The 26,475-nt window shown below is 37.2% G+C and overlaps 1 protein-coding gene across 12 annotated transcripts in view; it reads right to left on the bottom strand.

The window, feature by feature from the left end:
- Positions 1–15,768: 15,768 nt before the first annotated feature.
- LOC121190322 (RNA-binding protein Musashi homolog 2) overlaps positions 15,769–26,475 on the bottom strand; it is a 227,580-nt gene continuing 216,873 nt past the window's right edge. For 6 of the 12 annotated variants that reach the window (XM_041050949.1, XM_041050957.1, XM_041050954.1 and 3 more), the window contains one exon: positions 15,769–21,802. In XM_041050949.1, coding sequence (XP_040906883.1) covers positions 21,758–21,802 — 45 coding nt within the window. In that variant the 3' untranslated portion in view covers positions 15,769–21,757. Of the gene's footprint in view, positions 21,803–23,074; positions 23,146–26,475 lie in introns of all 12 variants that reach the window. The other 6 variants (XM_041050950.1, XM_041050958.1, XM_041050955.1 and 3 more) reach the window with 3 other exon arrangements.

Below are 26,475 nucleotides of genomic sequence, written 5' to 3'. Positions count from 1 at the left end.
TGAGGTCAAAAATTTTTTTAACTTTTTTTGGCCGATTTTGACGCCTTACTATACTATGACGTTTTTTATGACATTTTGAGGTCAAAAAAAATGTTGACTTTTTTTGCCCGAAAAAAACGCCATACTATACTATGACGTTTGTTATGACATTTTGAGGTCAAAAAATTTTTTAACTTTTTTTGGCCAATTTTGACGCCTTACTATACTATGACGTTTTTTATGACATTTTGAGATCAAAAAATTTTTTGACTTTTTTTGCCCGAAAAAAACGCCATACTATACTATGACGTTTTTTATGACATTTTGAGGTCAAAAAAAATTTTGACTTTTTTTGGCCGATTTTGACGCCTTACTATACTATGACGTTTTTTATGACATTTTGAGGTCAAAAAAATTTTTGACTTTTTTTGCCGGAAAAAAACGCCATACTATCCTATGACGTTTGTTATGACATTTTGAGGTCAAAAAATTTTTTAACTTTTTTTGGCCAATTTTGACGCCTTACTATACTATGACGTTTTTTATGACATTTTGAGGTCAAAAATTTTTTTGACTTTTTTTGCCCGAAAAAAACGCCATACTATACTATGACGTTTTTTATGACATTTTGAGGTCAAAAAAAAATTTGACTTTTTTTGGCCGATTTTGACGTCTTACTATACTATGACGTTTTTTATGACATTTTGAGGTCAAAAAATTTTTTGACTTTTTTTGCCCGAAGAAAACGCCATACTATACTATGACGTTTTTTATGACATTTTGAGGTCAAAAATTTTTTTAACTTTTTTGGCCGATTTTGACGCCTTACTATACTATGACGTTTTTTATGACATTTTGAGATCAAAAAAATTTTTGACTTTTTTTGCCCGAAAAAAACGTCATACTATACTATGACGTTTTTTATGACATTTTGAGGTCAAAAAATTTTTTGACTTTTTTTGGCCAATTTTGACGCCTTACTATACTATGACGTTTTCTATGACATTTTGAGGTCAAAAAAAATTTTGACTTTTTTGCCCGAAAAAAAAACGCCATACTATACTATGACGTTTTTTATGACATTTTGAGGTCAAAAAAAATTTTGACTTTTTTTGCCGGAAAAAAACGCCATACTATCCTATGACGTTTTTTATGACATTTTGAGGTCAAAAAATTTTTTGACTTTTTTTGCCCGAAAAAAACGCCATACTATACTATGACGTTTTTTATGACATTTTGAGGTCAAAAAAAATTTTGACTTTTTTTGGCCGATTTTGACGCCTTACTATACTATGACGTTTTTTATGACATTTTGAGGTCAAAAAAATTTTTGACTTTTTTTGCCCGAAAAAAAACGCCATACTATACTATGACGTTTTTTTATGACATTTTGAGGTCAAAAAAAATTTAAACTTTTTTTGCCCGAAAAAAACGGCATACTATACTATGACGTTTTTTATGACATTTTGAGGTCAAAAAAAATTTGGACTTTTTTTGCCCGAAAAAAACGGCATACTATACTATGACGTTTTTTATGACATTTTGAGGTCAAAAAATTTTTTGACTTTTTTTTGGCCAATTTTGACGCCTTACTATACTATGACGTTTTTTATGACATTTTGAGGTCAAAAAAATTTTTGACTTTTTTTGGCCGATTTTGACGCCTTACTATACTATGACGTTTTTTATGACATTTTGAGGCCCAAAAAAATTTTGACTTTTTTTTGCCCGAAAAAAACACCTTACTATTATACTATGACGTTTTTTATGACATTTTGAGGCCTTACTAAAGTATGACTTTTTTTGGCCTATTTTGACGTCATACTATACTATGATGTTTTTTATGACATTTTGAGGCCTTACTAAAGTATGACTTTTTTTGGCATATTTTGATGTAATATGGTATGACGTTTTTTATGATATTTTGAGGCCTTACAAAAGTATGACTTTTTTGGCATATTTTGAAGCCTAACTATACCATGATGTTTTTTTTATGACATTTTTAGGCCTTACTCAAGTATGACTTTTTTGGCATATTTTGACGTCATACCATGGTATGACGTGTTTTATGCCATAGGATACATGTGTATTTTTCATGTAGTTATGTGTATTTTTCATGCAGTTCACTGGAAAGCAGACCAGATGAAGAAGGAGAAACTGACCAGCATACAAAAGAGAACACAGTGACATGCTCATATTATGCTACACACATACAGCACCTACTGGAGGAGAAGATATGTTTTTTGTACATGTGTATGTCTCTGTATATCTGGAGTACAGATGAGATTAGGGCTGTTGGAAAGAAGAGTAGAGAAGATAGTGGAGGCATTGGTGCAGTTAAGCTCCTTTTATTTGGAGCCATAAATGTCTGTTTATGTCAGTGTGCCATGTGAGCTATATAATGGAAATACATTCTACATAAATGTGTTAACATGGAGCTGTCATGACAAGCTGTGTAGATTTAGGATTTTGCGCGGATCTTACATCATCAATCTATTAGTAGGGCACTGAAGGGAATTGAACCCCACCCTAGTGTACTAGGTGTACCCTAACCAGTGCCTTTTGTTTTTTGCGATGTGAAGTTTTGTGAAGTGATGTAAAGGTAAAGCAAAACCTATATTTCAACAGCATTTCTTAAATATTGTGTTATCAACATATGTAGTTAGAATGAGATATGGCATTCATGGAAATGCTGTTGTAATGTAGGAAAGAAAACCTTACTTTGAATAATGTATATGACATATATGTAGGTATTACTGCTATAGAATCAAAGCATGGATTTATGACATATAATCTCTAATGTGTTATGTTTTCTTTTGTTACGTCTGTGGGTAAGTGGTGATGTACATGATTGTATATGATTTGAAATAGTTCTTAATTGTTGAGAAAGTAGAGAAAGCAAAGGATTTGGACATGTAAAGAGCACACAAACACAGTAGAAATGTAAAAATTGCACCAGAGCTCTGTTGTGCTCCAGCAATAAAAACAGTACATATAAAAATATAACTTTAGAAAAACAGGTAAAAAAGACTGCAACATACCTCTGTTCTGCATCATATCTCAACTACACCAAAGATAGAACTGCTTAAATGTGTTTTAATAACACCTGTGTACATCAACAAGCCACAACCATTGTAAAATTGCTTTTGATCACTAAAACATTCTCAACCTCCATCCACAAACTCTAACCAACACTAAGGTGATTTACAAATAACACACTGTCCATCAAACCAAATTATGTTTTATCTGCACAGATAATTCATCTTACAATGCAGATCAACATTTGTACTGCCAAAATAAACCCCATCTAATCAAAAACCAACACACTATACAAATTATACAAAGCTATAACTATCACCAACAAAGCTTTAACTATTACCAAATCATCCACATGGCAAAAATGTCTACCTAAACTCTCGTTTTATTCACACTTTGGCAGAATTCCCAAAACAAAAGGGGTGTGGTCACAGACATCATTCATCAACCATAAGACACCACTGAACCAAACAACTAGTCCCACTCAACTAAAGTCCCACCTCCCTACATTTAATCGTGAAATGTGTATGGTTAAAATACAAATTACACAATGCTTGGAAAAACAATGTCTAACTTTTAACAACAGGCTCCATTAACCTGCTTCATCAACATCTCTCAAACTGAACACTGACTGCGTGAGTTATCCTCTGACAAACTTCATGATATTTTTTCTTAACGTGCAACTTTCTTGTAGCCACATTACACATGCAGTCACATAAACACAACTCACTCAAAGTACAAATGTCCATTAAAGTTAACTTTTTCATATATATATCCAAAAATACCAGGACATATTTAACCAAGTAACCTGGTATTCTTAACATATGTGGCTGAAAATAACACCTTTGAAATGTCTGCACAAACTCTAAACAACACTAAAGTAATTTACAAATAAAACACTGTCCATTAAACCAAAATACATGTTTGCTCTGCACAGATAATCAGGATGCTCATATGATGATACACTCATAGCACTCCCTGCTGGGAGGGGCCCATGTCTTTTCTCTTGCTAGCTGTATACTGCTGTGCTTCTCTGGGGAGAAGAGCAGGAGAGAGGAGAGGACATAGGAGGACTCTTGTGCGTGGCTGCGCTGGCTGCGACTCCCGCGGTTCATGAGGGGTGTGAGGGCCCGCCCATCGCTGCTTCCAGCTTTAATACATATTGATTTCTTAAATGTCTCAAACTTTGTTTGGATGGAAAGGTCAGTCTCACAGGGGAAAATGTGTGAGTGCTTCATGGTTTTTTTTTAAATTTTGTTTGTTTGTTTTTACTGGTTTTTCTTAGAAACAGATGTAATTAATCATTTTGGTTTCCAACACCAACAGAAACTGCAAATCAAATTGGACATTTTCTGGGCCGTGCAGACATCTGTTTCCTGGAACTCTTTGCTTTTTTGACAGCATATGTTAGAAAATGTCCCCGCTCAGTGACCGATGAGTTCACAGTCATTTTCTGTTCAGCAAAGACGACATTAGAGGAAGCCATGTGGTCATAATGAGCTTGGTTTGATCAAAAGACCTTGGGGAGCTGCTGTATCATCATCATCATCATCATCATCATCATCCGTGAGGAGAGGGGCTGAGTGTTCAAAGACGCCCCCTTGTGGATAAAGGATTGGTACACATTCACTGAGTCACTACAAAACTAAAGAGATGTCAGTTTAATTGTATTTTAGTTTAATGAGCAAAAGCAGAAGAACTTAGATTTAATTTGGTTTCCCAACTGCTCCAAGTCTTTAAACAGTTACAAGTTTCATAGTTTGAAGCCTTTTTTCTGTATTGTTTGAAAAAAAAGGACTATAAATCATTTTAACTTCGACCTGCAACATGTAGATATATAGATGTGTAGATATGTACTTATGTAGTTATGCAGATTAATACACCTGTAAAATAAATTTTAATTAATTACATCTAAATGAATTATTTTATTACTAGACTCTATTTAGGAGTATCTTGTGTTACCATTCACTAAATAATTTAAATATCATCACCTGTTTCATTCATTCTAAAACCAGTTTTCTACAATGAAAGCATCTGTACTAAATGTTCACTTTCATATCAGAATTATGGCCTGAAAATGATTTAATTCATCCCACATGAAATATATATAGATATGGTTTGAATTTTTTTTTTTTTTTGCAACTGGTATAAATCCTAGATTGAGTACTGTGATGATTCTGGGTGCAATTGACACTGCAGGTGGTGTATTCACCACAAACACACACACACACACACACACACACACACACACACACACACACACACACACACACACACACACACACACACACACATTTTTCCGCTCTGTCTGTGGTACTGAACCAGTGTTGACGACCACCCCCTCAGTTTTACCTTGATTGCTGTGTACTTCATGGAGGCCACATGGGGCTTGATGGTTAGTGCACTGGTGAGAGATTGTCCACTGCATTGGAAGGTCACTAAAAGGTTTGATCTTTGTAGTAACAATTCATCTCTGCCGAGGTGTTTCTGAACAAGACGCTGAACTCCTTCTCCCTTCAAGACTGCTGCAAAAAGGATGAGCACTTGGCGACCCTTTTGGCAATGAAAAAAAGGGTGACAAGCAAAGAAAACAATGTCTTTACAAATTGGAAAAGGTGCACTAGAATTAAAAGCTGGCAAAGATTGCTTAGCTGTCATTAAAATACATACTATTGTGTTCCACCGGTATACTGACCCGCATCTGTCGAATATGTCTGCTGACACTGGTGCAAGGTGTGGATCAGGCATCTGAAAATCAAGAACATGATGTTCTACTAGAAGTCAATTGTATACCACTGGAAAACACACCTAGTCAGGCCAGGACTTCCACTCCACTGCAAAATCAAAAATTATATTGATTTAAATTAATTTTGAGGACAAGTTTAGCTTCAGCTTTGACTGATTTATTTCAGTTCAAGCAACAAGCAGTTTTATTTCCACTGTCAGTAAAAATAACATACCACGGACCTTAACCTTAATAATGAATAACACAGCAAATAACATTTAAGAGGCTAAAAGGTTTGTAAAGGTTTGTCCATCAATGACATAGGTCCGTTTCTGAGAAATCAACCACACTACAATGCAAAAATACCCTTTTACAAGTAAAAGTTCTGCAATCAAAACCTTACTACAGTAAAAGAAGAATTAGCAACAATATGAAGGTAAAGTGTCAAAAGAAAAAGTATCTGAAGAAAATGACCCCTGTGAGTGTCACAGTATGTCCTACACTGTTGGACTGTTAATAAATCTTATTAGACTGTTAATACTGTATGCATCAGTGAGAAAAAAGCACTTCACTTTTATAGCTGGTCGAGGTGTGGTTAGCTGTTGTCACTTTATATACAGTTCAGCAGTTTAGTCCAGTGGTTCCCAACCCGAGGCGTTGGGTCTTCTCCACAGAGTCACAGGATAAATCTGGTAAGATGAGTAATGAGAGGGAAAAGAAGAAAAAACAAAGCTGTGCTACACAAGTTTTAACAAGCTCTATTCATTGTTTAACTTTTGTCTCATCTTATTTTTGTAGAATACTGCATAATTTCAACTCTTTGAGTCATTTAAATGAATGATATTAAATGTTTAGAGGGGAAATTCCTGCTAACGGCTCACAGACATCTGAAACTTGAAAAGTTGCCCCATCAGACACTGTTCTTACGTAAGAGTTCACAGGCCCAAAAGGTTGGAAAACACTGTTTTAATCTTCTACATGTGTATTTAATAAGCTTATCATGCTTTTTGTGTAAAATCTTAATCTGAAAAGTAACCAGGAAAAATGACAGTCAAAATGAGTTGAGTATAAGTAAAGTAGCATCAAGTGGAAATACTCAAGTGAAGTACAAGTACCTCAAAATTGCACTTAAGTACAGTAGTTTAGTTAATGTACTTGTATGTTGCTTTCCTCCCCTGAAGAAAACTGAGGCTGTAGTAAAACAGTAAAGAAGATTTTCTCTTTGAAAGTAATGAAAAAGGGACAAAAAGTTCAAGAAATGTTTAAAGTGCAGGATTGTACCAGCACAACATACTGGACAACACTAAATTCAATTTTTAAATCAAATAAAGTCAGTGGAGTCTGACTTTATTTGACCCACAGGATGAAAGATTTCATATGGAAGCTACATTTGCACTCTGCTTGAATGGGGCTCTTGATCTGCACTATGGTAGATAGTGTCACAGTGCCAGTTTTTCTAAAACCGTGTCTAATTGTTCATCTGTTATCAGGCCTCATATTTGTGTGAAACAGTTCTATAGTCTGTGGTCTTTCCCCTCTGTTGCCTTCGGTTGGGTTTCGTAAGTTCCAACGGCAGAAACGTGATATATGACATTTCTCAGTTGTACAGGTCAAGAACTGTTTTATCGAGCAGATTTTTTGTTGAAAGCCCTCACACATTTTGATGAGTCCTTACATGCTGATCATTCTTGACAGAAACAGGAACCAGGAGCAGTGTATCATCCGAGTGCATCTCCTGCTTTCTGGAATGAATACATCAGCTCTGACCAGACAATCCCTGACATTTAGTGATCTGTGATGATCACCATAAACCTTAAATCATCAAATGTCAGACTGAAGCACTTGCCAGAGTTTGCAATGGATCTGATGTACATCATGGCTGAAAGAACAAATACTGCAGGCCAGGCCCCCAATGTTCACCCTGAAGGTTTAAACACTGAACCCTCACAGACTTTTATTAATGTCATTTGTGTGCTCAGTGAGAACGTGGGAGCACGGGAAGGTACAAGGACTCGAAATGCTTCATGAGGAATGGGATAGCAGGTTGTAAAATCATAATACACCAGCCGGACGAGTAAAGTGCATGGCTCATTTATTATTAATGTATTATTTGTATATTCATAAACATATTATTTATTTTATATACTAAGCTCCATCATTCAAATGATTGGAGTCAAACCACTAACCTTATGCTAATGAAAGACTGTTTCTTCTTCCTGAGCGACAGCTGCTTTTTACTATTATACTGTATAAGAAAGGTACATAGATACATTTAGAATTTTATTTTTTAAAAAAGGATAATAGACAATATCCCAGAAGTGAGCTTCATGTGTGACAAAGACATGTCCCTCTAGCTGACCTCAGCACTGATTTCAAAGGTTGACATCACCTAGGATGCCACCTAGAGTATAAATACTCCCATGACCTATCCAGAGAGCATATTAGCTGCCTGGAGGTTGGATGACTTTCTGAATGGGTTTAGAAAAAGGGTTAACACACTGCATAATTTTCTTCTTTATGGAGGGCAGGGTCAGTTCCTCGGCCGCTCAGCCCACCACATTCCAGATTGGAAATTTTCAACAACTGGATGGATTGCCAAGGAGTTTGGTACAGATATCCATGGCACCCAGAAGACGGATCCTAAAAAATCTGGTGATCCATTACTTTTTTTTTTTTTTGGAAATGACAGAAACACCTGAATACCACGGCGGGTGTCCATAGACTTTATGTAGCAGTATTAAGCTACATAAATCAAACAGCCTGATGCTTCTTAATTAATTAAGAATTAATAAAGCAGCAGAAAAGATGGAGATGATTAAACACAAACTCCACAGCGGATGCAGCGACAAACACAGACAAAACGCTGCGTTGCTAGGCAACACATAAGTTGTTGATGCTCTGCTCTGCACGGTGAGTTATAACCATCAGTCATTTGCTGCACACACCTGTCTGAACGTCTCTCTATGAGTCTTGGGCTCAACAGGGACGTTCAGAGACAGCGCAAAGGTAATGCGCACCTCACTGACGGTACAGATGAGCGCACAAGTCTCTGCTGAAGGATCCATCGTCAGTATTTTAGCATTTAGAGTTTAGACAGACCCAGCATGCACCGGTTGGTCACGCAGCATGGCAGGTGCGTTTGATTTGCGACACTTGTCGTGGTCGCCGGGTGGTGCATTAAATCGATGATTAATTAAGGTGGAGGCGACCTTTTTTTTAATCTATGCCGAGATAATGCTAATCTTAACATGGCCGCATAATGACACCATCCTTAGTTTCATTGCATAGTTAGACCGGGCCCTGGTGCTCGCACCCCCTGACCCTGGGTCAGTGATTGTGATCATGTACAACATGTCTGTGGACCATGATCTGAGAGCGTCTCTGAACACGGAGCTCTGCCCTCCAGCGGCCACAGACCATGATGCTGCAGACTCACAGCAGCTTCTTCTCTGATGCAGCTGCTCGTTTTCATTTGATATTAGTCTGTAACCGTTTCGGCTTTAAATGTTGCGAAGTAAAATACTTGAGTTGAAAAAATACTGTAAAAGTGATGTAAGAGTGAAATTTCAGATGTTTGACACTTGATCAAGACCTGGCACCTACATTACCCACAATGCAACTCGACCACCAAAAGCGCAGTTGCAGATTCAGGTGTAACTACTTCAGTATACTTTACCTGGAGCTGCTAAAAACCTAAACAGACTTTGATAAGTAAAATTGGTGGAGTTGCCCTTTAAATTTTCATCCATTACCTTCATCAGCTTAAAAGAATCCCCCCCCCCCCCCCCCCCCCCCCCCTTTTTTTTTTTTTGATATTTTCGTTTATGAACTGCATAACCTGCAGAGTTAATTCTATTCCTTTAACATGAGGCAGAATCTGAACATCTCACCATGATATATTGTACCTGTAATGTAAAGGGGCTCTGCAAGCCTGTTATTGGAAGAAGTGTTTGAGGAGGCTTGATACATGCATGTCCTTATTAGGGCTCAGTGAAATCCTTTAATTATGCAGTGGCTGTCATCATCAATCACAAAGGCTGTCCATGTACTTAGGGCTCAGTGGTCTCAGAAACATACATTATGTCCCCAGGTCTAGTCTGATCATCAGTTAACTTGGTCTCTAAGCATCTAATCCTACAAGGCCATATATTTATTTTCTGTTTACTCACAGTACTCAGTGTCCACTTAATAAGTTACAAAAGACTGGAAGTCCATGGGACACAGGACACAGACAGCCTCTGTGAAACAGGTATCTCCTTAGCTCTGCAAAACAGAGATCCACATTTAGAAAACTGAAATCATACGTGACAAAGTGCAGCTGCAAAGGTGATACTGCAGCTCAAAATATATAAAATAAGTACAAGATGAGAGAGTGTGCCCAGCGGTGTGCCCACAGGATCTGAACAGCACTGGTGTTGCTGCCAGATTGTGGTAGCTGGCCTGCTGATGATTTCTTTTTGGTCATCAATAATATTTTCTCAGCAAACTGCTGCATATTGTTTGCTGCTAGGTGGAATTAAGCTTTGTGTGCTGGTGGGCTGTTGTGGAAGAGGGGGTTGGGGGTGTTGGGCAGGGGATGGGGGGGTGGTGGTGGGGGTATTTTGTGTGATATGGGCCATTGACTGCTTTTCCATAGCTCAGGAACAATAATGAGATTTTTTTTTTCCAGAATATCAGTGCCGCCATTCAGCGCGCTGATTGTGTTTATGAAATTGTGCATACATCTCTCAATGCTGGAGCAGGGGATGGGAAAGCTATTTTCAAAACATTAGCAAATTGTTTTCTGTTATTGTGCAGAGATTGATAAGAGTATGTGTTGTCTAAACACACAGACAGACACACATACAGGAAAAGAAAAAAACAAACCAAAAAAATGAAACGCATGCTGTTATGGCTATGGAGTTGCCTACTGCTCTTACAATTCACTAAATAGAGAAAAAAAAATCTTAAAAAACTATAACCTGTATTACCTTTCCTTAATATTACCATTAAATTGTAACCACAGCAAATCCAATTATTTCTTTGCACCATTCTACATGTATTTCTGCCATAAAAATACCTTTTGGGGATATTACAATGTAATTTACTATTATGCACTTTATGTGGTTGGTGCTTATTAGAATCATTTATTACTTAATTTAAACATAGACACCATGCATTGATATATTATTGCATTACTGTGCTGCTTATCACATCTTTCCGGTGAGATGTAGAAATGACCTTGAGCTCGACCTTGCCTTTGAAATCTCTGGTGGATTTATCACAGGCAGATATTGTGACAAATTACCCAGAGATTTCCCACAAATCACCTTTTATCTGACAAAGACCTTTGCATGGCTGTGTTAACCAGTGAAAATGCTTTCTTTCCTCCTCATCATACTATATTACACCTGGATTACAGTGGGCTGTAATGTAGCTCTTTGTTATGAGAGAGGCTCCTGACATCAGAGGTGTCACACTGACTAGTCAGGCCTCTTTGTGGCCAGTCCTCTGATATCCTACAAATACAGTTTGAAAGCTGTTGAACTCATCCTCTTAAAACAAAATATCATAAGTAATACTCTAGTCCATATGGCTTTTTTTTAGTTGGTGGCAGGACTTTCAAATAATCAGCATGAAGATGTTCTAAACTGGGTTTGTACTACATGAACTATTTTGCTGTAAAATGTAATGTCAGAATGTGTTTTCAGCAGGTACTGTTCTACTAAAACAATATTAGATGTAACAGGCCTCTTGACCTGTTGGCAGTAAACGGAGTCTCTCCACCTACACATGAACACAATCATCTCTCATTAACTTAATTGCTGTCATAACAGTTTTGGGATGAGATGTACTGAAATCTCACTGGAGTTGCAGGTTTTTTTTTTTTGTTTTTTTTTTCCAAAACAGAGATTACCGGCTTGCAAAGTGAGCTTTAAAACCCAGAAATTTACAGCATCCAGCCCTGTAATCATTAATCTACTGGTAATGATCCCATCAGCACTGATACTTTTCCAGTCTCTTGGCATTTACTTTGTGTTTTTGCTCTGTCCTCCAGTAATAACTGACACTTGTACCTGCGTCTACAGTCTGTTGCTCGCTAGTTTGCTGTGAGGCAGCTATTGATTCTGGAGCATCAGATCCATGAAGACAGCGATGATGAACAATGAACAGACAGCTGAATCCGCTGTGATCCGGGCCAAAACTGATGGCCTTTGTAAACATGCAATGCCTCATCTGGTGGATAATAAGAGAAAAGAGGAGACGCAATATGTGAATTTTCTGAGTCAGTTAGCTCATGGCCTTGTCGGCTTTTCATGCTGCTGGCGACATACAATTCACAAATCATTGAGACCATAATTACTTTGATTTAAGAAAGTCAGAAAGCCTGAAAGTATACGTTTCTTTCCTGCATATAAAATATAAAACTGCACTGCAAAATACATTTCATTAAGCCATTTAAAATGTGTAGATGCTGGTTATACAAATCCAAATAATTTTAATTTATTATTGTCATCTATAGTTAATTTAATCTACAATTTGTATAAAACAAATTTTCATTTCATGTTCTGAAGATTTTTAGATTTTGATATTTCAGTGAAAAGTCACTCCAGCCTGACAGACTCCTCTTACATAATGAAAAGGTTATATGAGTTCAAGAACAATTTCTTAGAAAACAAAAAAAAACAAAAAACAGACTTAGGACACAGTAAAGCTCTTGAAAGAAATTCAATAGTCTCACACCACACCACAGCATGCTCCCGTTTGTTTCTTATCTCCACCTTCTCAAAAACAACCCAAGGACCAATTTCACATAGGAAGCCGTCTGTGTTCTTGGCTGCAGACTATTTGCCGTTCCCAGAAGGTCATTTGGTTAATGCACATTTGAGTTTTCATGGACTCTTAACTAGTTTTTAATCAGCAATTATTAGTGAATTGGAAGGCTGTGCAGGCGCATGAATCTGTGCTGGCGGGAGAGTGCCCATCAATGTCACGTCAATTTCCATGCCAAGGGCTACATTAGGCCTGGAGTCTGGGAGGAAACAGCCACCTGAGTGCCTCATCTCCCCATCCACAGCAGTGTTCCCATCAACTATTGACTCTATTACACAGCTCTGTCAAAAAAATTTTCCGCTTCAAAAGAAGGGCAACCATTACATGGCTGTGCAGGGAGATAATTTAGTGATGCACATAAAATTAAGAGCATATCCATTGAACATTGCTCATTATTGCACTTGAATTCCTACAATGCCAGGCTTGTGCGAGGATCCTGGATGCTTCCCAACCTTTCATTCCATTCCCATTTTCAAGGTATAAACACAGCTTGATTATTTAGGCTTATGTACTATATAAATAGCTGTCATTTTCATCTATATCGAACCTACCTGTAATTGGCAATTACACATGCCAGCATCTCAGACTAGCTCTTAATTACCATTAATAAATGCTGAGGGGCCCTGAGGTGTCCTCGCAGGCTGATGATGGGGGATGTGAGTCTCCTGCAGCACCACATCACAGCATGAATATGCATGGCAGCCAGGTATTCTTCAGCACTGCTTTTTCAGGCTGACGCATAACGGAGGTGGCAGCAGACCGCCTCTTGAACTACCATTTCTTCATTACACCTCCACAGCGGCCGGAGCCGTTGTTGCCATGCTGCATCCTCGCAGTGGCATTTCTGCACACTGCGGCTTGTTTGTGTTTGCTGTGAGCTGTCACACTCAGCCTGTTAGTACTGGCCCATGGGAAATTTACACAGAGCCACTGGTATGAGGTGAAGCCATCAAATGAGCCGGTGACATGCTGCTCTACGCACACATATCTGGTAAAGTTTAGATGCATGTGTTTTCACTGTACGTGTGCTTGATGCCAGTCAAAAGTTGGCTTGGTTTGGGTGCCCTGAATTTAATCTTTTTAGGTCAAATGTCAAGCATTGCAGATGTAATATTATTGTATGTGTTCTAAAAATATAGAAAAATGTAAGAAAGAAACAGGTTTAAATGGACTGATAAATGTTTAGGGACCTTTATCTATCACTTCCGTTAGGGAGCTGTTGGAGAAAATGCACTGTAAAGATCTTTTTGACGTGTTTTCTCCTCAATTTTTAGATGATCATATATGAACATTATATATAGGTGACACGTTTTCATAGCGGAAGGTCCTGGTGCTCAAACATTACTCACAATATTTTAACTTTAAAACAAACTTTGATTCCACAGATTAATAACAGCTTCCTTTTCTCTGCTGTGATCTGACATTTAGCTCCCATAATGACTGCTGATTGTCTCGCCGTGTTCCACCAAAGACCTGAATCCTTGTATTTAAGGGCCAGTGAGTGCCGAGCTCTCTGATCATAATGGCACTTTTAATTAGCACTTAATTAAAGGCAGGTGGGCTGGAAAGGTCAGCCAGTTAGCCAGGCCTGTAAGTTAAAAACACAGACAACGCCAGGATCAGCTGTTTGATGAATTTGTCCGCTAATTACAGTGACCAGGATCTGGACAATCTCCTGTCAGTTCTGCTGTAGATTATTTATAATATCACAAAGACATCCTTTGATGAAAAGAAATCCTTTTAAACATATTACTTATTCAATTTTTTTTTCTCTATTTTAAGTGCCTTTACAACAATTTTGCATCTGTACTGCTCGCGACTGCCAATATTTGTGTATGAACACATGAGCTGTATTTGATTTGTTTATACATCAATGTTTGTGTGTGAATTTGTATGTATATTTGCACATACCTTATGATTGGGACACACACTGTCAAAGAAAAAAAAAAGTTAAAGTGAAACAATGGTTAAAACCGTCAACTGGATTATCATGTACTCATTACACAAACACACAAAATACAAAAAAGAAAAAAAAGATTGTGGTGTGATCTAAACTTCTAGCGCCTCGGCTCTGAAAAACAGAGCTGGGAACAGTATTGATCTCAGTCAGAGTTATAGATCACCTTGTCTGAATGAGTGATGAAGCTGTTGGACGGTTAGTCTCACCTGACAAGCACCCACATTAAAAATCCTGATCCCTGAATCTCAATGCAACAGCAACATTGTGTTTAACAAATAAACATGCACAAAAAGATATTTTGACTCTGCTGGAGAACAAATGTTACACATATGCTAAAGTATGTCGGCCAAAGTAAGATATACAGTATATACTCACTTTAGTGAAAAATGGAACAAACCAGTTAGAAACCAGCTGTCAAGAACTGGCATAAAAAAGGAGTCATTGTTAAGGCCAAGCAGTAGAAATGATTTTGACACTTTCAGAGTCTCATTCTGCTGGTTCAACTCAAAAGGACTCTGAATCAGAGTTTTTGTTTCTGGCATCTAAAATTCTCCATCTCAGGAAAAAGCAGAAGCTAATCACACTGTGACAAACACATCAAAGGTACACCATAATATTTTCTGACTGTGTCTCTTCACCATTGTGAAGCCTCTAAAACACCTGTCATGCAGCAACCTGTTTGCTCATCACATCCTCAGCCTTTTACACGCCGAGCCTCGGCTAACGCTGATGCTCTCGATGTGAACCTGCTGATGAAATGAAATAAGAGCACTGGTGGATGCTTTTTTTTTTTTCCTGAAAAGCGCTGCATCTTCTCAGTCGCTGGGAGAGACCACTATGGGGCAGCAGAATTACACGCCAGCGCTTGTTTGTTCACTGTTTTCCCCAAATGCATCTTTAGTACTCAGACTCTATTAATCCTGCTGACTTATGAGTGACCTCGAAGGATCCCGGGGCCCCGACGTGCTGAGTGTGTGGTCGAGTGAAAATGTGGAATGAAAAACTCTGCACTATAAACGAAAAACACACACAACAATCCTGCCCTGCACAGCCAAGTGTCCGGTTATGTGATGTCAGAGACAGTATGGAAAGTGAATGTCCCTTTGATGTGATGGTTCATTAAAAATCACACATGTGATCTTGACATGTTGAGATAAATATTATCAGATAAAGTCTTTTTCCATCTTTGGCAAATATGTTAACAAAAAAAAAAAAAAAAAAAAAAAGAAAAATACAGTGAAACACTGAAAACAAGTAATATAACAATTCAGTTTATTTTATTTATTTTTCCAGACAGACACATCAATTTCTGGACCACAGTAGAGGATGGAAACCTTTCACAGACATTTTTTTTTGTCAATATTATTATTTGAAAATACAAATATAAAATTAGACTTTCCACATTTGATATGTGAGAGACCCCCATCCATTATTATTATTATTATTATTATTATTATTTATTTTTTTTTTAGTATATTTTACAACAGGGCTTAAGCAAGCCATATGATAACCTGAAAGATGCTTTCAGATGTCAGTCAAGTCTGTCTGTCTCTCGCCATAAAAAGTCGGTTAACATAAAAAAAAGGGGCAAGTGTTAGGAATGGGCAGACAGCAGTGAAGAGAGCTCTGTGCTCAGCCTGCAGAAACATGGAAGCACAGCAGAGCCTCACACTGCCGTCTATGCAGTCTGAAGAGCTTCCAGGCTCCCCTCTAGGCCATGCAGTCTGCTCCAAACTCGACAACACGCCAGGGGTGAACTCTCGTGTTGGTGAGTAAGCTAATAATGACCATTTGACTATTATGAACCCGGGTGTAGCTAGCTGTGTGAGGGATATTCTGTATACAGCTGAGGTCTCCAGTCTAATATTGTTCAAATGTGCGAAAATTGCAAATATATGTTCATCTACACACACACACACACACACATATATATATATATATATATATATATATGTTGCAATTGTATGTGTATATTTCGAAATGAGCATGGGTGAGATGGCAATGGTTTGGACCGAGGGGAAAATTCACCCGAAAACACGACAGTACAGTTGAACTTGTGCTATTTCTGTCACCTTGAAGAGTTCAGTCTGAATTTGTGAACATGAACAAATCTTTGTGAAACGAGAGAGCTGACACTATAAATGGTAGAGTTAGTGAGAGTCACTTTGTGTGGCACTGGGAGACTAACTTTGTGGTCACTGCGACAGTATCCAGTATCTCTCAGAGATAAGGGCACATTGTCTGGTTTAAGACCATTAGCACCACTGTGAATGAGCCTCTTTTGGGTATAAATACTCAATAACATTCAATGAGCCTTCAAAGTCAGTCTGATTCATTAGAAATGGAGCAGAGGCTGAAACAGTCCTTGTCTGATGTCCCAGCTTTTGGGGGGGGGACAGTTGTTCATATTCATACTGATAAGACAGATGTGAGTCCAAGACGACAGAGATCTCAGAAGCGTGTGTGTGGTTTCAGGGTGGGATTCTCCCACAAACGGATGGGATAAATTGTTTGGCCATTGCCTAGCACTTGCCTCAAGATTCAAGTTTAAATGGATACGGTAGTACACTACAAATGTCAACACCTTCCAGGTTGACTGTTTTTCTTTTTTGATTATTTTTTTTTTCTTAAACCAAGACCCCCTCCCCTCTCCCCAAATGGATAAGCTAGTCTACTAAGATGTGTAACATTCATCAGCTGTAAACTGCTGTCAGTTTGAGATAAAATGAAATTACAGCAACAGAGCCATGCTACCTTAAAGTCCAAGCTACAGGATCACAAAACAACAGAAGAGTCAATTTTTTTTAATTGTTTGAGGGAAAACGAGCCATTTCAAGTTGTTTTTTTGTTTTTGTTTTGTTTCCAGTTAGAAAGGGTAGATTACAGTCCAATTACAGCCACCAGGCACTGCAACAGTGAAAAGACACAAAGCAATATATTTTACACTTGTTGCAGTGTTATTTGTTTTGCAGATGAAATGGCAGTACAAGTGGAATCACCCACAGCTCCTGATGAGCTTCTTGTACTGGTGTGTAGGTGGCTTGAGTTTATTATTTAGAATAATTTTCAGATAAACAAATTCAAGGGATGACGCTGGAAATGAAGAGGAGGAACACTTCAGTTTATCCTGCCAGAAGAAAACTTAACTAGTACTCATTAGCTGAATGATTGATTCCTATTGGATTTGTTCTTTAACTATAATTGAGATATTATTATTATTATTATTATTACTACAGAGATGTTATATTTTATACTATAATGTGCAATTAATGTGAACATAAACATTAATACTTGGAACATGTTAATTTTTTTTAATAAATTAGTTTTGTGTTTCCACAGTTTTGGGCAAATACTGTTTGTTTGTGTACTGTATAATGCAATCAGCCACTTTTATCATCTCACAACAGAACTGATTATTATTATTTTACTGAAACGTGGACTTTATCATTTTGGGATGATTCAGCTTCACTTATTTTTCAGTAACAGTGTCTCGTATACTTGCTGGAATAATTTGTCTATTAATGTCACTAACAAAGCTGCCATTACTGTACATACTGTATGTAATCTGACAGTCTATATTAGATGAGAAGAACGAATAGACACTAATGTTATTTATTAATGTAATGTGTCTAGTGTTTAATTTAAAATCTCATGAGGTGAATTAAATAACCGATATAAAACCTAAATTATGTTTAATTGAAACTGTACTCAGAAGAAAATAACTCAATCTGTGGTTGGCGTGTGCACACAGCTTGAGTTCTGAAACGGAATTGGCTTTATAATTGGCTTGTTTTCGCTTGAAGCACAGCGGCTTGTGTAAATCTAACAGGTCTGAATTCTGGACATCCTTTGACACGGTAACATCGAGCATTTAAATTTGAGTTTTAATATAATCTTTTCAGCGCTGATTTGACTTAGCAATGAATCAGTGAATCACAGCTTCAGGGTGCTGGTCTGGTGTCAGGACATGAATTTAACCACCTATTAATCAGACCTGATACAGACCCCATCCTGTAACACCCGCTCCTTTAGAGGATTTTGACGGAGACTTTAGCAGTAGGCCTTTTTTTTTTCCTTTTTTTCCCCCTTACTTTTACAGTAATGCCTCTATAAAGTGAGTTTGCGTGAACAACATTGATAGTGGATTAAAACAAAAACTAGCTCACAGAATCTGAGATTAAGATGATTAGAATTATTAATAAAAGTTTTGAGAGAAATAAAAGATCAAAAACAGTATTATCTAAAAAATAACTATGCCAGAGGCATCTGGGATATTTCCAAAGTGTACAAACATTAAAAGATATAACAGGTCATTTTAACAGCACTATGACTGATATCTTGACTATTGTGGTAATCATTGGTATGTTTCTTAAAAAAATATGAAATATTTATTTATTTATTTTTACACAAAATCTTTTTTCCATGATTATAGCTTGTGTCCCTCTTAAAAAATAATCAAAAATAAAAGTTTTGCATATCTAGCATTAGCATTTAAGGTAGTATGGCACACCCCTTTTAAAACATTCAAGGGTGGGGAATCCAAATAATGCCTTGTGTACAATTCCATCTTACAGCAACTGTTTCTCTGTTGTTCATCCATGAGAGCTTTGGTTAGCTGAAACCATGTGAGAGTGGCAAAAACCAAAACCAAAACCAAAACCAAAAAAAAAAGAAAAAAAACATACAGGGAATAAATTACAATGAACCTCTATCAAAATAATTGTCTGCAAATATCAGAATAACATGATCATTTAGAGAAAGGTCTATCTTGACTGGTCCTAAATCCACTATTCACTACAAGTATTATATTAATGAGTCCTATATAACATCTACTTTGTAATTACAGGAGATAGAAAAAGAGCGCGAGAGGGAGAGGGATAAATATGAGAGAAAGGAGAGGTAGAGCAAGGGAGAACAACAAAGAGCACTACACTGGTATCAAAGACAGCACTCTGTTTACAAGTTAACTGTGAGTTCTTTACACACTAATGAAATACATGAATGATCAACAAAAGATAGTAGGATCTCTGAGGATGGGGAATGGAAAGAGAGAAAGCAATGGATGCACAGTACATTTTAATAGTATATTACAATTATTAATATATAAACCACAAAGTATCAATAAAACTCTGATTAAACTTGAAATCAGCAAAGAAGCATCTTTCTTTTTTTTTTTATAGTTTTGTATTTCTTATTTTCTTTTACATTTGAACATTACAAGGGTTTTTTTTTCCTCTTTACTCTTTATATTATTACTTGATCATACCTCCATTTTCATGTACTTTAGAAGTATCCAGCATATTTCTTTACCTGGTTGTTTTGAAAGAAAAGAAATGAGACAAGACGTGGGTAAAATGAAAACAACAAATACATCTGCAGCAGGTAAAGTATTTCAGAATACACACCATTCATTCCATCAATGACGTTAAAAACCGGACTGCACTCTGGAGCATATTATTACTAAACGTTTGTCATGAGTAAAATCATTAACCACACATACTGTGTAAAACCTGGTGCAGCGACAGATAGTGAATAATTCAGTGTCATCTTTTGACCCTGTATAAATATCTTTAGATGATTCATGGGTCTATTATATAAAGAAATCCAAGTGTACACTGCAACATATCAGTTACTATTTCCTCCAGCTGTTAACTCACCTCAAAACTTTGTCGAGTCGAGAATACAATAACCCAAAAATCCTTCATACTATCCCAAAGCACAGGGCCGTTTTTAAAAAGCCAACATATACATGTGCAAATAGGAAAATGGCCTGTACTTCACTACTCACAGTGCATTGATTACTTGCTTTATTACCGTTCAGTGTTTTCATCTGTTTTGCCACTACAGAATAAATTAAACCTGCCAATGATTCCACAATAGAACTCACAAAGGCTGAGGTATGGTATCAAAACGTTTACTTTCCTAATTCATTCAAAAAGAACTGATTCAGAGAACAAGCATTACATAAAGGCTCTAGCACAGAGCCCAGATATTGTGTTCCAAAAATGAATCAGGAACAAGCAGGATGAAACAAACAATAACATACATCTAACAAGTTCCTCTCAAGAGTATAAAAGTGTCAGGATGCAGAGCACTGGAAAATGCCTGGTTCAAGTTCTAATCATCACATCTAAGTACAGTGTGCTTTGGATTAAATCATCTTTTTTTTTCTCTCACTCTCTCTCTCTCTCTTTGAAATGATACTGATGTCTTAACAGTTAGATAAAAGATACCAATCAGGCTCTTTTCTTTTTATTTCTTAAAACTGTGTTGACTTAACTCACCGTTTGTAAATTTGCTGGTATGACACTTGTAAAATTATTCAGCTTCGCTATTTACAGAGCACGTGTGTTCTGTTTGTCTCTGGGGTTCGTTATACCGTCTTCCAGCAGAAAAAGTATAATAATAACTGTTTACAGCTTTTTCTTCTATTCACACGCTATAACATGTTCTTTTGACACACCATCACAAAAATATGCTATTCTCTCACTGAGTTGGTTATATGCAGTGACTGGAATAATATGTACAGCTACATTTCTTTTTCTCAAGTTTGAATTCACAATGTAGTTATATGAAATTTGTTATAGCATATATATATATTTCTAAACAACAAAAACAACACTTATAAAAAAGGACCATAAAAATATTGGAGTCCTCTTTGTATTGCCCAAAAATAGGTAATTATGGTTAACAATGAGACATCACAAGAAATAAAACAGCTACTAAGATTTATTACTTAGATACCTTCTTTAAATTTTCCTTAAAATTGAATTTTTTTTTCTCCGAGTCTTTCTCCCGAGCTTCTTTTTTTTTTTGCGGAAAGACTGAATGGAACATCCCATCGTTTTTCCTTTTACACTAACCCATACAAAGATGAAGACATGACTTGCAGATATTCTTGGCTATGACCCCCGTACTTCAAACAAAAATCCATTTACACAAATATACTAGAAGATAAAATAAAATGACACAAAATCAAGGTTAAACTAAAATGACTCTCTAAAAACTAATCAAAACAGAAGCTGACAGAGGAAGGAAATAGGTGAATGAGATTGACGTGAAACATCATACCAAACCAGGTTGTAAAGTTATAGGAGGTTTGGATTATAGTACAGCAGTTGTTATTTTTCTGAGATGACTAACATTTTCTTTTCTTCTTCATATAGTTCCGACTTTCGTTCTTTTTGCCTGGGTGACACTGTAGTGCTTGAAGTTGGATTAGCATCACCTGCACACAAAGCCAATTAGAAACTTCGTCCTGTCTTTCCTGGGCCACCAGATATACTCTGCTGGATAATGAAGAAAATATAAACAAACAAAAGGAACAACATTAGAAACACTTCATTTAATTCCTGAACAGGAATACTAAGATTTGCTGTGACATTTAATGCCAGAAATCTGTGGTCACTATTATGACTATGATAATATTTTGAATGTCTATATAGCATGGAACAAATGTGAAAGCAATTTTCAGAAATAGCAGCAGGTCAAAACTTACTGTGGCTGCAGTCATAACATACCTACACATAATTACAGTATAAAACACGTCTTGGTACACATATGTTCACATTTTTAAAAGTCTATACTTCTTGGTTACATCACTCAGTAATTTAGCAGTCATGTTCACACATGTGCCGCTACTGTGGAGTCTTACAATAGTTGTAATGCTGAGCTGGACTGATTGCTTAGCTGGAAATAAGCCATTATACAATAATCAAACACATGTACACAAATGAATTCAACACACATCACACGTCGGTTCTACAAAAACAGCTGGAAGCAGACAAAAAAGCTCAAGACACTCTGAATGGGTTTTATAGATGACGGTGGTTCTACTTTTTGTACATGCGGGGACAAAGTTAGTAGTGAAGATGTACTGCAATGACAAAATAAACATTACTAAGCTGAAATATTCAGTTCCTCATAGACATTTACTGTTTGGGGAAATATTTAATGATTCAAAGCCACTGACTTGTCAGTAAAAAGTTTGGGATTTTAGATTTGTTTCTGTCCTAAGTGAGGAGGTGTGATCAGAGTTCTGTCCTCGGACAAGCAGAGATTCGGTCATTATAAGCTGGTATGTAAAAAAAAATGTATAGTTAACAAGTAAGTGACATATGGTCTGTGCTAGTGAAAAATGTGTCAGACTATTTTAGGATGGAAATATTTTCAAATGTTAATAAAAAAACAAGTAAGAAAAACTGCAGAACTGGTAGTATGTGTGTGTGTGTGACTAAGTATAAACTTCTGAGGTAAGCCACCCACACAAAAAACTGATCAGGATTAAGATCTTTCAATGAATGATAATCTTTTTTTTCTTTGTTAAGGCATCAATCAGGTCTCTTGATTTGTGAAGAGATGAACCTTCCTTCACACTCACACTTTACTACCAGCTCTGTCATTCTGAGGAAGGTGGCTAAACAATGAATAATGTGATGGACATATATTAGAGAGAGAGAGAGAGAGAGAGAGAGAGAGAGAGAGAGAGAGAGAGAGAGAGAGAGAGAGAGAGAGAGAGAGAGAGAGACTGATAGAAATGCACAGTAAATAAAATGCAATACCTCTGATGAGATGGCAACCGGCCACCTGTTCAATGGTATCCATTTGTAAAAGCTGTTGCAATCAACGGGCCCTAAAAGTGTACAGTTAGTGCTTTTGTCAGTATGCATTTCAAAGAAAGAAAAGTGAGTATCATATCAACTTTTTTTTTTCCGCTAGCATGAATGTGAACTTTTTTGATTCAGTTCGATCATGTTCAGCAACAGAGTAGGAGACTGTTGTCATATATATATATATACATATTACACAGGTTTGTTGTGTATTCTTGCAATGGAGAGATAGTGCCTGCACTGACACACAGACAATCACGATGTGAGTACTCAGGTTACAAACTCCTCAGTGGAAAATAGTTACATAATAATAATAATAATAATAATAATACACTCAATCCCCATTCATGCTAACATACACATCTGATTTAATCTGAAAGCATGCAGAGGATAGGATCATAAACACCTCTCACAAAGATGAGTGTGGTTTGGAGCTCTGTTATCAGGATACTGTGAGCTTTGCAGCAGAAATTCTTGGATTCAAACACATCAGTATAAAGAGGAGAAGCACTTCCAACAGCGATTATCTGTCTTTATCACCTCAATCAACTAATTGCTCTCTAATAGTCTTGTATAAAAAGACAGTTAAGTTCATTACTGTTTCTTCACAGCGGCTGTTTTGATATTGGCTAAAGGGATTAATAAAACCACTGGAGCGTAAGACCGAGGGACAGATCAGTGAGTCTGAAGTCGTCCATGAGGCTGTGGCATATGATGATCTTATGTGTGTTCAGCTCAACAGCATCCTCAGTAAAGAGATGAATTATAAAGCGCATTTTAGTTCTGAATCATTTCCTATTTTAATGTTCTGAATTGAGAGATCATCTCGCAGAGAGCAGGAAGTCAGAGGGCTGCTGCATCACCTCTCTTGATTCGCTGCACTCTGTCTGATTCACTGGGAAATTCTCAAGTGGTGTTTTTTAGTCGTGTCACAGGCATAATCACAAAAGCCGTCCTGATTTATATGGGTGAAATACATTATATCCTTCACTTACCTGTTTCATAAATTACATCTTTTACACTGTTTCATGTTTAATAAGACAAAAATCCACATCTCTTAATAAAAATCTGCTGCACTGAAAGACCTGTTCATTCTCTAACCCAGCACCAAACTACGGTTATAAACTGTTGCCACAAATGGAAAATAATGGAAACAAATCGCCTCATTTCCATCTGTAAACTATCTGCTGGTAAATCTGCTTTGAAAATGAGCCAGCCTGGTCTTTCATAACAAATATTTTCCTTCCTACACTGAGACCAACAGATTATGGCAGATAGCCAGTGGACCTAAAACAATTAATAAGAGAGGCTCTGCTTAGGAAGCAAAAAGCCAATAAAACGTATTTTTCTGTTAAGCTCTGTGTTGGTTTGGATGTCATAAATCAATTACACATGCTTACTAAAATTAAAGCGAGCTATTTTGCCTTCTCATGAGCTTTTTGCTCCCAGTGTCACTATCTCATACCAAGAATATACGACTGCTGCTCTGCAAGTCTCACATCCACTTCATCCTTGCTAAACTGTTACAATTACTCCCATTGATTCAATGTACTGTGAAAGAAAAAAAAGGTGATAACTCTCCTGTACCATTTCTCACAAAAAGAGCACAGTGTGTGATTCCAAAACACAACGTGAGTCACAATTTTCCACATAAGCACAACAATAAAATATCCTGGCCAGTTAAAATGATAAACATGACTCAAACTCAACTTCAGAAATGAAAGAACATGTTACAACAGGAACAGCATAAACAACTCAAATGAATCTTTCTTGTACCTTGTGATTACTTTAGTAGGAAATTCAAGTTAATGATGTTGGCTGTAAAGTTTGGAAAGAGTGTCTTCACCCTGTAGTCTTGCTTGCAGTACTAATGGGCTTGTCGTTATTCCACCTCAGTTAAGCCATGCATTAATTAGCTTCTTTCAGAAAGCAGGTGTTATTTTCATAACCTACACTGTGTCACTCAGTTCAGTCATGTAAGGCAGTACAAGCATGCCTCAACAAGCCTCGCAGTGATTCCAAGAGCTTAGCCCTGCCGCACCGCTGCTGCTTTCCAGGAGCCTTAAAATTCAGATGGTACAACTTTAGATTAATTATTCGGTGAGGTCCTGGGTAGACTAACACTCAAGCAAAAAAAAAAAAAAGTTTGTTTAAGTCTTCCTTTGGGGAGTTTGAGCCTCGTCCCTTCATTAAAAACAGGCTCCTAAACACATTTGAACCTCGGGGTCACCAGCTAAGTAAGCCAAATTTAGATGCTAAAATTCACACAGCGAATAGATTATGATAGATTACAAACATTTTCAGTGGATGAGCACACTGTATTCGCTTTCTTTAAATACACAAAATAACACTGGAAATGGTTCTATGAGTCTGGATTGTCCTTCTGGTGGAAATGATTCTTGGTAATTCATGTTTTTTCATTAGCGTTGGAGAGCGAATCAAAGTGCCAGTCACTGATGGAGCCACTGAGATGGGATGAAGAAGGAGCCTCCTGACTTCTTCACCTGTTGCAATGTTGTGAAAGCCTTCTGGGAAAGGAGGCAGCTGAACAGCCCTGTTTAATCCTTCATTATCTAATTGGTTGGAAATTGGTGAATTCCCTCCTCAGAATCACTCTGGTCTATTAAGACATTTTATTGGCTTTAAAATGATCTCTCCAAGGCTGTGGTTTACAATAAAAGATGCACCAATATATTAGTCAAGAAGGCAGGGTTTTTGTGGTGTCCTCTTTGTGATTATGGTGCGAACAAGAGGAGGGATTCTTTACAGGGTGCTGCTCATCCACACAAGACATACATTGTCACACTATGAACTCCTCTTTCCTACTGTCACTGCTATTGCTGGCCTTGATAGTCTTACAACTGGGGGCCAACTGATCAGCAGGAGGGAAAAGTGCAACAGCACCTGGCTGAGCAACTAAACCTGGACAAGGACAGCGGGAGACACAAAACCTGCTTATAAGCATTGTCCTGGTGACGGATCAAACCTCAAACTCCGGGACAGCTGGGTTTCTAAAAATAAAGGAAATTTGTTCTGGGAAGGTGACACAGGGTGTGAAGTGAGGTGATATGTGCAGCGGCTAAGGGGAATAAACATTTGCATTTGACACAGATAACTTTCAGAGCTAAGACCCCGACGTACAAAACGCTTATGGGACCCCTGAACTCACTGACAGTAGAACAAATGAACCAGTCTTAGACTGTACTAAATGGTTGCTTTGGATTTAGGAATCTTGCTAAGAGGCAGGCGGTGGTTATTTTAATAAATTCAGTGGCAGACTATAATGCCCTGTAATTAGTGAGCTCTAAATACAAATCTAGTGTTGAACTGTTTTACAGAATGTTCACAATCAT

Source organism: Toxotes jaculatrix, chromosome 12 (assembly GCF_017976425.1).
Source record: "Toxotes jaculatrix isolate fToxJac2 chromosome 12, fToxJac2.pri, whole genome shotgun sequence".
Taxonomy (NCBI): domain Eukaryota; kingdom Metazoa; phylum Chordata; class Actinopteri; family Toxotidae; genus Toxotes; species Toxotes jaculatrix.
The sequence above is the reverse complement of the archived record's forward strand: the minus strand, read 5'-3'. Positions and strand labels throughout refer to the sequence as shown.